At 41.8% G+C, this 14571-nt stretch overlaps 1 protein-coding gene across 2 annotated transcripts in view; it reads right to left on the reverse strand.

Annotated features, from left to right (window-relative positions):
• Nucleotides 1-1851: 1851 nt before the first annotated feature.
• The window catches only part of LOC111722090 (zinc finger protein 260-like), a 40769-nt gene continuing 28049 nt past the window's right edge, over nucleotides 1852-14571 (reverse strand). Inside the window, exons 2-4 of one of the 2 annotated variants that reach the window (XM_023507947.1) lie at nucleotides 10219-10345; nucleotides 9825-9953; nucleotides 1852-4243 (exon numbers count right to left, since the gene is read on the reverse strand). In XM_023507947.1, coding sequence (XP_023363715.1) covers nucleotides 2496-4243; nucleotides 9825-9953; nucleotides 10219-10345 — 2004 coding nt within the window. In that variant the 3' untranslated portion in view covers nucleotides 1852-2495. Of the gene's footprint in view, nucleotides 4244-9812; nucleotides 9954-10218; nucleotides 10346-14571 lie in introns of both variants that reach the window. The other variant, XM_023507946.1, reaches the window with a different exon arrangement.

Consider the following 14571-nt stretch of genomic DNA (forward strand, 5'->3'; position numbering starts at 1 on the left):
CTCCTCAGGTGGAATAATTTGTGTCTGAATTCCCCAGGAATGGCGTCTCACTCTTGCTCAGCTAGGATTATCGTCATGAGCCACCATGCCTAGTTAGAAACACTGTGACTCAGTTACAGCTACAAAAAAGTATTAAGTTTTATTAGTCCAAACTGGGGAATTTTGATGTATCTTCAATAAAACAGTTGTAAATTACAATACCAAGATGTAAATGAGAATCGTCCTCAAGAACATGCTCTACTGGTAGTTTTGATGAAACTGTCTACTCAAAGATAAGTTTTCTCTCTTCACCGTCAAAAAAAACTTTTTAATTCAATTATTGATAAACAATACCCATTGCCATTCAGTGAAGGTGACCACCAGTATCCCTGCATTATTTCTACAACCTTTCTTAGTCCTTAAGAACCCACTGTCTTCCCATGACATTCTCAAGGTCCGAGGTAGGCGGACTGCTTGAGGTCACTGTTGCTAGAATAGTTGGTTCCAATAAGCCACCATTCATTAAGGAGAAGAAGCCTGTGATGAATGCTCAAGGCATGAGGACTGACACTGCAGTTGTACAACATTCACCACACTGCCACCCTGTGTGTATCAGGCAACATTTAACTTCAAAGGAAAAAGGCATGACGACAACTAACATCTGTAATCCCAGGATGTTGGGAGACCATGTTGGGAGTACAGCTAGAATCTACAGTTTGAAACCTGCCTGCAGAACACAGTGAGACATTTCCTCTGAAAAACAAATTCAGAAAAATAAGGTGTACCATGACTTCTAGCTATTTGGGAGGACAGGATGGCTAGAGCCCATGAATCATAGGATGCAGTGGGCTATGATTACCCCACTGCACTCACCATGAGTTAGACTTTCAAAAAATAAGAAAAGAGTTAACTTCTAATGGCAATGTCTCTTCCTTCTACAATATGGCATAGAAATGATTTTTAGTTATCAGTTGAGACCTGTCATTGTACTGATTCTTTCCAAGACACAACAGTGAAATTCTGGTAAGGTAGGCACATGAAGAGATTTCAATGTTCATGCTGAAATTTTTTTAAAAACTAAAGTAGCTTTTGAAAGAACCTAAAATAATGAAATATTGTATAAGCTAAATATGTTTGACTATGTCCACGTCACCTTCCATGTTTGATATGGTATCAATTCATATGGTTGAACGTATTTTGATTTATAGTTGCTCCATATAACATCAAACATTAAATGCTGGAGAACCAGACACTGAGATTTTTCTAGTGTAAACTCTCTGATATCCCACAGTAATGGTCCTTCCACATTAATTTCTTGAAAAACATCTCATTTCTGTGGTTTCACTGAAGATGTAGCTTCAGATGTGTAGTATAAGTGAGTAGTCAGGCCTACATAAAGCCCCTGCCACATACATTGCATTTATTTGATCTCTCTTTAGTATGGATTCTGGGATGTTTATTAATGATAGCACTCATAAAGAATTTGCCACGCTTGAGAAGGCTGCAGAGTCTGTCACACATGAATTCTCTGATGCTGTTTAAAGCATGATATGTGACTAAAGACCATGTAACATAGGTTACATTTGTAAGTTTTCTCTCCAGTATGAATTCTGTGATGACTTTTAAGGTATAATTTAAACTGAAGAACTGGCCACACTCATAACATTTGTAAGGTTTCTCTCCTGTATGAATTGTGGGATGATAGTTAAAGTTTGATTTTTTTTTTTTTTTAAAAGAGCCTCAAGGTGTCACCCTGGGCAGAGTGCTATGGCATCATAGCTCACAGCAACATCAAATTCCTGGGCTTAAGTGATTGTCATGCCTCAGCCTGTCGAGTAGCTGGGAATACAGGCACCTGCCACAACACCCAACTATTTTTTGGTTGTAGTTGTCATTGTTGTTTGGCAGGCTTGGTCTGGATTTGAAACCCCCAGCTCTGGTCTATTTGGCTGGCACCTTAGCCGGTTGAGCTATAAGCACGGAGCCCAAAGTTTCATTTGATGAAAGGCCCTGTTCAGGTTTCTCTCCAGTATGTGTTTTATGATGAAGTTTAAAGGACTTTTTTGTCTGAAGGGTTTGGCACATTCATTACACTTGCAAAGTTTCTCTCCAATATGAATTCTGAGATCAACTCTAAGGACAATTTGTGCCTGAAAATCTTGCCACACTCATCACATTTCCAGGGTTTACTAGCATTACAGATAACCTGATGTGTATGCAACTATGAACACACACCAATTTATTTCCACAGCCACTGCATTTCTATGGATTGTCTCCAGTATCAAGGCTCTGATGTCGTGTAAGGTTTGAATTGCTACTAAAGACCCTGCCACACTCATTGCATTTGTAAGGTTTTCTGTCCAGTATGTCTTTTCTGATGAACTGTAAGAGACAGCTTCTGTCTGAAGGTCTTGTCACACTCATTGCACCTGTAAGGCTTCTCTCCTGTATGAATGCCCTGATGTTGGATAAGTTCTGAAATGAACCTAAAAACTTTACCACATTGATTACATGTGTTAAGATTTCTCTCCAGTATGAAAGCCCTGATGTCTTCTTAGGTACTGTTTGCAAGTAAAGACCTTGGCACACTCATTGCATTTGTAAGGTTTCTCTCCAGTATGTGTTTTCTGATGAGCTATAAAAAATATCTTGTGTCTGAAGGCCTTGTCACACTCACTGCATTGGTAAGGTTTCTCTCCAGTGTGTGTTTTCTGATGAACTGTAAGGGACTCCTTCAGTGTGAAGGCCTTGTCACAATCATGACATTTGTAAGGTTTCTCTCCAGTATGAATTTTTTGATGACGAGTAAGATTTGAAATATGAATGTAGGCTTTGCCACATTCATTACATTTGTAAGTTTTCTCTCCAGTGTGCGTTTCCAAATGAATTGCAAGGGATATCCTCCGAAAGAAGGCCTTGTCACACTGATTACACTTGTAAGGTTTCTCTCCAGTGTGTGTTTTCTGATGAAGTGTAAGGGATGCTTTATGTATGAAGGCCTTGTCACATTGATTACATTTGAAAGGTTTCTCTCCAGTATGTGTCCTCTGATGGAGTGTAAGGGATTTCTTGTGTGTGAAGGCCATGTCACATTGATTACATTCATAAGGTTTCTCTCCAGTATGTGTATTCTGATGATCTGTAAGGGCTATCTTCTGTCTAAAGGTCTTGTCACATTCATTACATTTGTAAGGTTTCTCTTCTGTGTGTGTATTCTGATGAAGTGTAAGAGATATCTTCTGACAAAAGACCTTGTCACATTCATTACATTTATAAGGTTTCTCTCCTGTGTGTGTATTCTGATGAAGTGTAAGAGATATCTTCTGACAAAAGGCCTTGTCACATTCATTACATTTATAAGGTTTCTCTCCAGTATGTATTTTCTCATGAAATGTAAGGTTTGTCTTCAGTCTGAATGCCTTGTCACATTCATTACACTGGTAAGGTTTCTCTCCTGTATGGATTGTGTGATGAGCTGTAAGGCTTGATTGTTGAGAAAAGACCTTGCCACACTCATTGCATTTGTAAGGTTTCTCCCCAGTGTGAACTATACGATGTCGAATTAGGCTCTCCTTTCGTGTGAAGAGTTTCCCACAGTCATCACATCTGAAATGTTTCTCCCCAGTATGAATTACCTGATGTCGAATTAGGTGCTCATTTCGCCTGAAGAGTTTTCCACACTCATCACACTTAAAAGATTTCTCCCCAGTATGAATTTTCTCATGTTGAATTAGGAATTGCTTTAGCCTGAAGAGTTTGCTACAATCATTGCATTTGTAAGGTTTCTCTTCAGTATGGATGCTCCGATGACGTACAACGTCTGAATTGTGCCTGAAGGTCTTGCCACACTCTTCACGTTTTGCAGGTTTCTTTTTGTTTTTAATTGTTGGGGATTCATTGAGGGACAGAAGTTTCATTCTAGTATGATTTTTCCCATGGTTAGGAGAGCTTGAAGACACTTTAAGGGCTCCAACATGCTCATTATAACTGTAAAGTTCTTCCCTAATCTGTTTGTTCAGTTCTTGTGCAACTACTGCAGAATTTCCAAAACTGCTTTTATATTTATTATGGATGTGGGTTTTGAGTTTAGAAGGAATGTTTTCCAGTGCAGAAAATGAGATAATATGGTTGAGAGCATTTGAAACCTCTTTCCATACATCAATTTTCTCTTCATCTTGCATTGGCAGATAGGAATGAACGTATAATCCAAGTTGATCTTTAGTAGGCTTGTATCTTGTATCTTTTCCCAACACAGAGCTCTTCCCTAAAAGCAAAAAAAAGAGTAGAACTTGAGGCTATGGATCTGGCATTTCTGTAGTCTGAAGGTAAGACTAGGATCTGCACCATGTACTTAAAATTGAAAGGAACATCTGAGGCCACGCACAGTGGCTCACAGCTATAATCCCAGCACTCTGGGAGGCTGAGGTGGGTAGATTGCCTGAGTTCATAGGTTGGAGACCAGCCTTAGCCAGAGCGACTCCTCATCCCTAAAGACAGCTGGTCACTGTGCCGGACACCAATAGTCCCAGCTACTTGGGAGGCTGAGGCAAGAGAATGGCTTCAGCCCAAGAGTTTGAAGTTGTTGTGAGCTATGTCACCATAGCACTCTATAGAAGGCAACAACATGAGAGTGTGTCTCAAAAAAAGAAAAAGAAAGGAACATCCCTATACACTGTATGTCACATGGGCAATACTAAGAGCTTAAGGAGGTACGATGATACACTGGAACAGTGGGAAATGTACAGGGGCTCAGAGGAGTATGGGTGAGTTGAAGAGAGATTTTGAGTAGAGAAATACAACATGTGCTAAAAGTTGCTGCAAAAGGCACAGGTAAGCTTTGTAGGGAAAATACGACGTTTAAGGAAACTTGCTTACACATTAATAATAATACATGAAAATCTACAGAGAGCTCAAACTAATCAGTAAGAAAACAGCAAACAATCTCATTGATTACTAGACATACAACATGAACAAAAACTTCTCTCAAGAAGACAGATGTGTGGCCAACAAACACATGAAAAAATGCTCATTGTCCCTAATCAGCAGAAATATGCAAATCAAAACTAAATTGATGTACCACCTAATCCCAGTGAGAATAGCCCACATCACAAAGTCCCAAAGTTGCAGATCTTGGTGTGGGTATGAAGACAAGGGAACACTTACACAGTTTTGGTGGGATTAGAAACTCATATAACCTTTTGGAAAAGACATATGGAGAATCCTGAAAGAGCTCAAAGTGGACCTTTCCTTTCATCACACAATCCCATTATTTGACATCTACCCAGAAGAAAAGAATTCATTTGACCATGAGGACTTCTGCACTAGAATATTTATCACAGCTCATTTCACAATCACCAAGATGTATGAACAACCCAAGTGCCTATTATCTCATGAATGGATAAATGATCTATGGTATATGTAGACCATGAAATACTATTCTGCCATAAGGAACAATGGAGACTTTCCATCTTTTGTATTTAGCGGGATAGATCTGGAGAACATTTGGCATAAGTAAATGATCACAAGAATGAAAAAGCAACCATCCCATGTACTCAATACTACTATGAAACCGGTAGGTGAGCACCTGAATGCGCACATGAGAGAAAAACACAATTAAATTCAAGTGGGGAAGAAGTGGGGAGGAGCGAGGGGACTCTGTAAGCTTGCAACCTTTGGGCACACTGTAGGAATTTACGGCATACTTCCTGGGTGCAGGGCTCGACTACAACTTGGAGTTTACCTAACAATGCAAACAATGTAACCTAATCATTGATAACCTCATATTAATCTGAAACTAGAAAACAAAGTCCCATGTTTATTCTTTGGAAAAACATTAACATCAAGTTAAATGTCAATAACGACCAAAGTAACCCACAGATTTAGGAAAATCCTTAGCAAACTCCCAATGAAACTTCCTACAGAAAGAAATGGGCCTTTTAACTAAAAAGAAACCACACTGTCACCTCAATAGCAAAAGGAACTTCAAAGAAATGAAACAGGACGTCTCACCTTACATCAATTACAAAACTTATTACATAGCCGCCTAACCCAAGCAGTGCAGTACTGCTATGGAGACAGATGTAGAAAGCAATGACACAGAGAACCAGTCAGAATCCCTCAACTACATTGTCTAATGATGGTCAATGAATATGATAGCAACATTCTACAAAGGGGAAAGGACAAGCCATTCAACAAATAGTGCCAAGGAAATTGAATATCCACAGGAAAAAAGAAGGTGGACCCTTACTGTATAAGACATCAAAACTTTAGTTAATGTCGGCCAGACCTGGTCGCTCACGCCTGTAATCCTGGCACTCTGGGAGAACAAGGTGGGTGGAATGCCTAAGCTCAGAGGTTCAAGACCAACCTAAGCATGAGCGAGACCCCTTCTTTAAAAATTGATGGCAGGCACTGTGGCAGGCACCTGTAGTCCCATCTATTTGCAAGGCAGAAGCAAAAGAATAACTTGTGCCCAAGAGTTGGAGGTTGCTGTGAGGTATGATGCCACAGCACTCTATCGACAGTGATCAAGTGAGACTCTGTGCCAAAAAAAAAAAAAATTTACTTAAAATGGATTCCTAATGTAAATACAAGAGCAAAAAATAATGAGAGGTGAAAAGATTTACGGGCTCGGTGAAAAGATTTACGGGCTCGGCACCTGTGGCTCAAGTGGCTAAGGCACCAGCCACATACACCTAAGGTGGCGGGTTCAAATCTAGCCCAGGCCTGCCAAACAACAATGACGGCTGCAACCAAAAAATAGCCGGGCGTTGTGGCGGGCGCCTGTGGTCCCAGCTACTTGGGAGGTTGAGGCAGGAGACTCGCTTGAGCCCAGGAGTTGGAAGTTGCTGTGAGCTGTGATGCCACGACACACTACCCAGGGGGATAGCTTGAGGCTCTGTTTCAAAAAAAAAGATTTATGAGACTGTAAGGAACAATGACTTCCTGGACAACCATTGATACACAGAAAAGAAGGTAAACATACCCACTAGGATGTTTATCTTCAACAATAATACAAGAAAATTCACCAAAACATAAGAAGTCTTGGTGAAAACATGAGAAATGAAAGCCTTGAGCCCAGCTGCTTGGAATGGAAAATGGTAGAAACACTATAAAAGCCAACACAAAATCTCCTCAGATGATTCAAACTTGAATCATCCTAAAATTATCTTATAACACATCTGGGTATATTTTCAAAGAAATACAGGACAGGATTGTAAGTGGATATATACAAACCTGGATTAAAAAGAGAGCAGCATTATTTGGGCAGGTATGGTGGCTCAGGCTTGCAATCTGATCATTATAGTAGGCCTAAGCAGTAGGAACCCTTCAGCTTATGAGTTCAAGACCAATCTGAGCAAAAGCGATATCCTGTGATTACTAAAAATAAAAAAATTAGCCTGGTATTCCAGGAGGCTCCTGTAGGCAGAGGGAAGAAGATAGTTTGTGTCTAGGAGGTAGACGTTGCAGTGAGATAGGATGATACCACTGTATATTACCTGGGATGACAAAGTGAGACTGTCTTAAAAAAGAAATCTCAACTCATAAACTGAAGTAAATGCCAAAATCACATTTTAATAGTTTGTAGTAGGAACAAAAACAAATATTTAGAAAGGAAGGTGGCCCTTTACTGTATATGATGTCAAAACTTTAGTTCATGGGGGCCAAAACTTTAGTTCTTGGTGGCTCATGTCTGTAATCCTAGCACTCTGGGTGGATGAGGTAGGTTCAATACCTGAGCTCAGAGGTTCGAGACCAGCCTGAGCAAAAAAGACAAAGAAGACCATTTCAACTTTGCAGAGGTTTTTTATCTTTGTTTGTTTTCAGACAGTCTCACTATGTTGCCCTTGTAGAGTGCTATCGCATGATAGCTCACAGCAACCTCAAACTCTTTGGCTTAAGTGATCTCTTGCCCCAGCCTCCCATGTCGCTGGGACTACAGCTGCCTGCCACAATGCCTGGCTAGTTTTTTTGGTTGCAGTTGTCATTGCTGTTTTATCTGGGCCGGGCCCGGTTGGAACCCGCCATCCTCGTGGCCATCCTCAGTGTATGTGACCGGCATCCTACCCACTGAGCTATGGGTGCCGTCCACTTTGCAGAGGGTTTCAGGAAATTCCTGTTGGCTACAACTGAGTCTCTATTAAACAAAGACAACTCCTAAAATATATAAATCAGTAGACTCACAATGGTACGGCATCTCAACACATCCTAGACAGGACGATCCACAAAGGGAATAAAGACAAAGAAAAACATACACCATACTAACATAGACGATGAAATAGATAAAAACCAGGATCATGTATAATATGTGAAAATGGACAAGATGAGAGTAGCAGTGCCTGAAACAAACAACACTAGGAACCACACCCACCATTCTAGTGAGCTATGCTCACCACGTGGACCTGGAGATCCAACACAGGACACTCTGTCCCCTCACTTTTCCTTTCTTTGAGTAAAAATCTCAGAGGAGCCGACCTCGTCCTCTGTTATACACAGCAGAAAACTTTGGATAAAGTTAAGTAAGGAATGGCTCAGGGATCTTGTGAAATAAGAAGAAACACATAAATTGATCCCCTCCCAGGTTTCTCACATACACTTCCAAGAGTTTGAAATTTCCTAGGTGAAAGGCACGTGACATGTTCTAATGAGTCCACTTCTATGGTGTCCCGCATAAGGGCTGGTCACCAGAAAGATCAAGCTATGATTACAAGCCTTAAATAATCAGCCCCAAACAACATCCTGAAGGAAACAGAGAGGACCAGAGGTAAGTTTGTATCAATGATGACACTTTCATAAAAAGGTCTACACTGTGCAGTTAGGAGAAATTCCAAGTGCTGAACACATGGATGTGTGTGGAAGGTGGGGCATCCAGTGAAGCTTCAATGAGCCTTCTCCTGTGAGCCGCTTCATCTGGTTATACATCTGTGTCCCCTCAAATGTCCCTCATAATAAAACACAGACACACAAAGTGTGTCACTGAGAGCGGTGAGCCAGCCTTGCACATAATCACATCTGAGCAGGGTTTCAAGGAAGCTTCAACTTAACCGCTTGTTGGTCAGAAGGAGACGCAACAACCTACTACTTGTGAATGAAGTATGACGAAGGGGGGATGCTTGGGGATTCAGCCCTCAATCTGTGGGATCTGACCCTAACTCCAGGTAGACAGAGTCACAGATGAAGAATAGGAAATGCTTTGATGGCCACCAAAACATTGGGTGTTTGTGGAGAGAAACCCAACACATTTTGCTGAACAGAAGAGACATTCTCTGTTGAGAGGCAGGTGAGATGATGAACACTTTGGTTTGTTCTTTATCTTCAACTGACCTGAAAAGGCAGAAAGGGCTGGAGACAGCTCTGTGTTATACCCTGGCCCAGAAGCAAAGAAAGAACAATAATTATTTTCTCACATACTGATCAAGTCTTCCAAGTATAGGAAATGGGACGGCACCTAAAGAGGTCAATGTGTCTGGCCTATGGGAGCATCTCCTCTGATCTGTATAGACAGAGCACCAGATGGAATCAAATATGGGACACACCATAGGAGAAAGAGATCCTTGGACATGGCCTTCTCTGTGTCCTACACAGACAGGGACCAAAGAGTTTACAGATATGTCATCGTGCAATCAAATAATTTGCCTTTATCTCAGTTTGAGCTGCAACACCACTGCAGCATTAAATAATCGATTATTCCACATTGAAAAAACAGAGTGGTAAGTAGAGACAAAGATTTCTCCTTAGAGCTCACAGGATTTAACCTTTTGCTCATCCACAGAACCCTCAACTGGAAGCCTCTCCCACACACTGTTTAATAGTGTGGCTTCCACTGTGCCCACCTGAGCTCTTACCTGAGTGCACACCTCTGATCCATTCCTCCCAGTTTGAATTTTTTGGTGTTTTCACTTCGGTTTCCACAGTCCAGGGCGCTTTCCCTTCCTCCAACATGGAGAGAACAGTCAGGTCAGGAAGCAAGAGTCCTGCTTGTAAAAACAAGGAATCAAGAAGTGCTGCAGCTTTGCCAAAATCCAAGCCCTGTGCTGAGGTAAGACAGAGGACATTACAAATGGATTAAGAAAAAAATGTATTCATCCACATATGGCTGCCTTCTGAATGTGTATGAAAGTGTGATATGCAAACATTAAGCTCTCTGTCAGGAAGTACTGAATCAAAGGTCCTGGGTAGAAAACAGGGAACTAGACATTCTTCTAAAAAGTCTACAATTTACAGCCAGGATATGCTCACCCAGGGAGACCAGGTTCCTGTAGTTCTCCAACATCACGGCCCTGTACAAAGCTCTCTGAGCAGAGTCCAGGCACTGCCACTCCTCCTGAGAGAACTCTATGGCCACATCTCTGAATGTCAATTGTCCCTGAAATGAGAAACATGTTTCACCAAAGAGGGATGGAAAGAAATCCCCTCTTCACAGAAAACCAGAAGAGCAATGAAAAAATTGATGTGACTGAAAGATCCACATTAATATACTTTTCAGCTTGCTATGTGGTGTACTCTACTTTTCCTTGAGCAGTTGTGACATTCTCGAAATTAGTGTGGATCTTGCTGTTGTGGACATTACAGGAGAAACAAGTATGACATTAACAGGCTTCTATCTGTTCTCTAGAGGTATTAGATCTGTTTGACACACCAAACTAGAAAATTCAGTGTCCCCCAAAACTAGAAAATGACTGTTGTCTTGAGGATCACTATGTCTACAGTGGCTCTTAGAAAGATCAGAATCTAAAAAGTGGTACGATGACAGCAAGAGCCATGTCAGAAGCTATTGAACAGTTCCCATGTGAGAATGATGATTGTGAATAGTTGGACTCCTGCTATACTAACAACAGCCCATAAGAGAAAGATCTCTTCCCATCTTACTGAGGAGACAACCGTGTCTCAGATACTGTAATAAAAACCTTTCTTGGGGTCAATGGACGAAAAAGAGCACAGTAAACCCTGACCCCAGATGACTGGGTATTAGCATGGGACCTACTGGGTCAAACCCTTAAGAAGCAGACCAGCCTCAGAGGTCAACTGACAGAGAAGTACCTCATTTAGAAAAACTGAAACAAGTTCAAGGGTGAGAACATGCAACTGCATAAAAGGTCACGATACGCATGCACACACACACCTATGCTGCTTATGTTAGCAGTGTTATTGATGTCAATTCATTAATATGATAGAAGAGGGGGTTACTCAGTGCCTATTAACCTTCCTGCACTGTGTTGAGTGGCCTCCTGAGGGTGGAGGGCAGAAATTCCCATATGGAGTTGAATGCAGTACCAGGATCAGCACTTCCAGGGTGACAGTGGTAGTTATAAAAAACTACACAAGAAAAACTTTATCAGGGCCTGGCGTGGTACCTCATGTATGTAATCCTATCACTCTGGAGACCAAGGCAGGGGGATACCTTGAGCTCATGGGTTTGAGACCAGCCTGAGGAAGAGGGAGACTCATCTCTAATAAAAATAGAATAAGTAGCTGGGCATGGTGGCAGACCCGTGTAGTTCCAGTAACTCAGGAGGATGATGCAAGAGGAGAACTTGAGCCCAGAGGTTTAAGGTTGGTGTGAGCTATGATATCATGCCATGCTACCCAGGGCCAAAGAGTGAGAGTATGTCTCACATACATACACACAAAAAAATAATGAAAAGAAAAACTGAAAAACTGAATTTTTTGCTGGAAAAATTTCTTTGTACATAACTGAAAAATAATTTTATGAACTCTTCAGCCAAAGCAATGATACAAAGAAAGGTATTAAGGGTTTGAATAAAATATACTATTTAAGAGCATATGTGGAAAATTCCATGTTGTACATGAGTGGAACTGGTCTCTATGACAAGATCATCCCCACAGTTTGGGGTGCAGGCTTTAAGGAGGGCAGGCAATAGGGTTGTGGGCCATTTGGGGGCCAAGTATGAAAGAAGTAACAGCAAGACTATGATGCTGGCAGAGTGTGCTATAGAGAACTGGCAGAAACCAGTGAGTGAGAACTCTGAAAAACTCCTGTGGCCTGTTGAATGTAGTAGAAAAAATTATCCACATTCGTCCAACTAGCTTATTTTTACCAAGCTTTGATCAGTATTTGTACTGAGCCTGAAGCAAGGACAGAATCCTAAGACAATGCCTTGAATTCTAGTCTTAGAATCTTGGCTATACAGGGCCAGGTGAGGTGGCTCATGCCTGTAATTTCAGCAATTTTAGAAGCTGAGGCTGGTGGATGGCCTGAGCTCACATTTGGAGACCAGCCTGAGCTAGAGGGAGAACCCATCTCCAAAATTAGCCAGGCATTGTGGTGGGTGCCTGTAGCTACTCCAGAGGATGAGGCAAGGAATGAGTTAAGCCCAAGAGTTTGAGGTTGCTGTGAGCTTTGACACCATGGCACTCTACCAAAGGTGATATAGTGAGCCTCTGTCTCAAAAAAAAAAAAAAAAAATTGGACCTCCTTAACAAAAAGAACCCCATAAATATGTAAAATAAGTAAAAGTCCATGGAAAACATTCAAGAGAAAATTCCAATGGTCAAAAAACATAAAATTTACGTAAAATGATGATGTGCCTTTGATGACCCATGCCCACATTCACACACATCACTCGTACACACTCACACATGTATACACAGATACACTGAAATAACACAGTTCTCTTTGCAAAAACAGTCCTCTGCTGAGCACTGAGCCAGGAGGTTTCAAGGATAATAAGTCCCATAGGAAGAGTTTCTCACCCCTTCTTCAGAACCCGCTCCCCTTCCAATGAAACCCACTCCCACACTTTAGCAGGAAGATCTGGGGTGGACTGAACTTCCCTCAGGGCACAGATGAAAACCCAGGCAGAGCACAGCCCCCTCACCTCTCTGTGGATCTCAGCGCTCAGAAATGCATGACACTGTGCCTTAGTTTTCAATGATGGATACAGAACTGGCTAGGACCCCCGTATCCACAGAGGATATAATCCATGAACACAGGGAATCTGTGCATATGACCGTACATGCTATGTAAGTTGAAGGAACAGTAAAATAATTTTGAAAAGAACAAAAAAACAGGCAGCTTGCCAAATGATATGAATATATGATGATATATATGATTTGTCAACATGTGATCTTAAACAGGGGATCAGTGGATACTACTGAAGCTTATGTAGTATGTAAGTTGATGGAACGGAGACATAGTTTTTATTTTATTTATTTATTATTAGTTTTTGAGACAGATCCTCAAGCTGTCTGCTATAGAGTACTGTAGCATCACAGCTCACAGCAACCTCCAATTCCTGGGCGATTCTTTGGTTGCAGCTGTCATTGTTGTTTGGCAGGCCTGGGCTGGATTTGAACCCACCAGCTCAGATGTATGTGGCTGGCGTCTTAGCCGCTTGAGCCACAGGCACTGAGCCATATTTTTTTATTTTATTCTATTGTTTTTAGACACAGTCTCAACCTGTTGCCCTGAGTAGAGTGGTGTGGCATCATAGCACATAGCAACCTCCAACTCTTGGGGTCAATCAATCCTTTTCCCTCAGTTTTTCCATTTTTAGTAGAGATGGGGTCAGGTTTTTGCTCAGGCTGGTCTCAAACTTGTGAGCTCAAGTAATCCACCTGCCTCAGCTCCCAGAGTGCTAGGATTATAGGCATGAGTCACCTCGCCAGGCCAGAGACATAATTTTTCAAAGCAAGAAAAGAAACTGGCATGCTAGATGCCACCAACATTTTACCACTTACATGATCTGTAAACATATGACCTGAAAGCTGCCTTACAGAATATACAATGAAATAATCACTGAAGAATTTTCTCCAGCCATGCATGAGCCTCATGTCAGTAAACCCAAGAACGCAGAGGGGTTGTTGTGGGAGGATTATTTGAAGCCAGAAGTTCAATTCCAGCTTTGGCAACATTCAGGGAACTCCCTTTGTATACACAGTAAAAAGCAGCCAGGCGCAGGGATGTGCACCTGCACTCTTAGCTCCGTGGCTGGCTGGCATAGAAGGATGACTTGAGCACTGGAATTGGAAGGTGTAGCGAGTTGTGATGGGGCCACTGAACTTCTGTCTGAGTAACAGAGATCCTGTCTGTGAGAGGAAAAAAAGGTCCCTACAGGAACAGCACAGCCTCTGTAGAAGGGATAGAAACACTGAGACTGACTGAACCAATCTACTGCATCTAGACATTTATCATGACTCCATATTTTAAAACAGATGATGGAATAAAACACTCTGTATCACTGATGTCTCTCTATCTGTCCATACTATTCCTGGTCATAAACAATTGAGCATGAGAAACACAATGATTCAGTCCTAGAACTCAAAACATAGTAGAAAATCAGTCAGAGAAGATGACCCTGAGGATGCCCTTTCCAGAAGGTAGAATGTTACTCCATGACTACAGAGAGCTGGCAGTGCACCCAGACGTGGTCCCTGAATAGTCCCTCCTGCCCAATAGCACTGCTGCCACAGGGCCACATATCCTCTCTACTGCTAGGTCGGGGGGTGAAGTCCTTCCCAGGACTGTGCCCAATGGAGCCTCTTCACAAGGTCATGTCACTGGGTCTCAGAGAGTTAGAATTAAAGTAGAGATGAGAAGAACTGAAGGAAGGGGGCGGTGCCTGTGGCTCA

The sequence above is a fragment of the Otolemur garnettii genome, unplaced genomic scaffold, assembly GCF_000181295.1.
Source record: "Otolemur garnettii isolate 467f Iridium unplaced genomic scaffold, OtoGar3 scaffold00212, whole genome shotgun sequence".
NCBI classification, from domain to species: domain Eukaryota; kingdom Metazoa; phylum Chordata; class Mammalia; order Primates; family Galagidae; genus Otolemur; species Otolemur garnettii.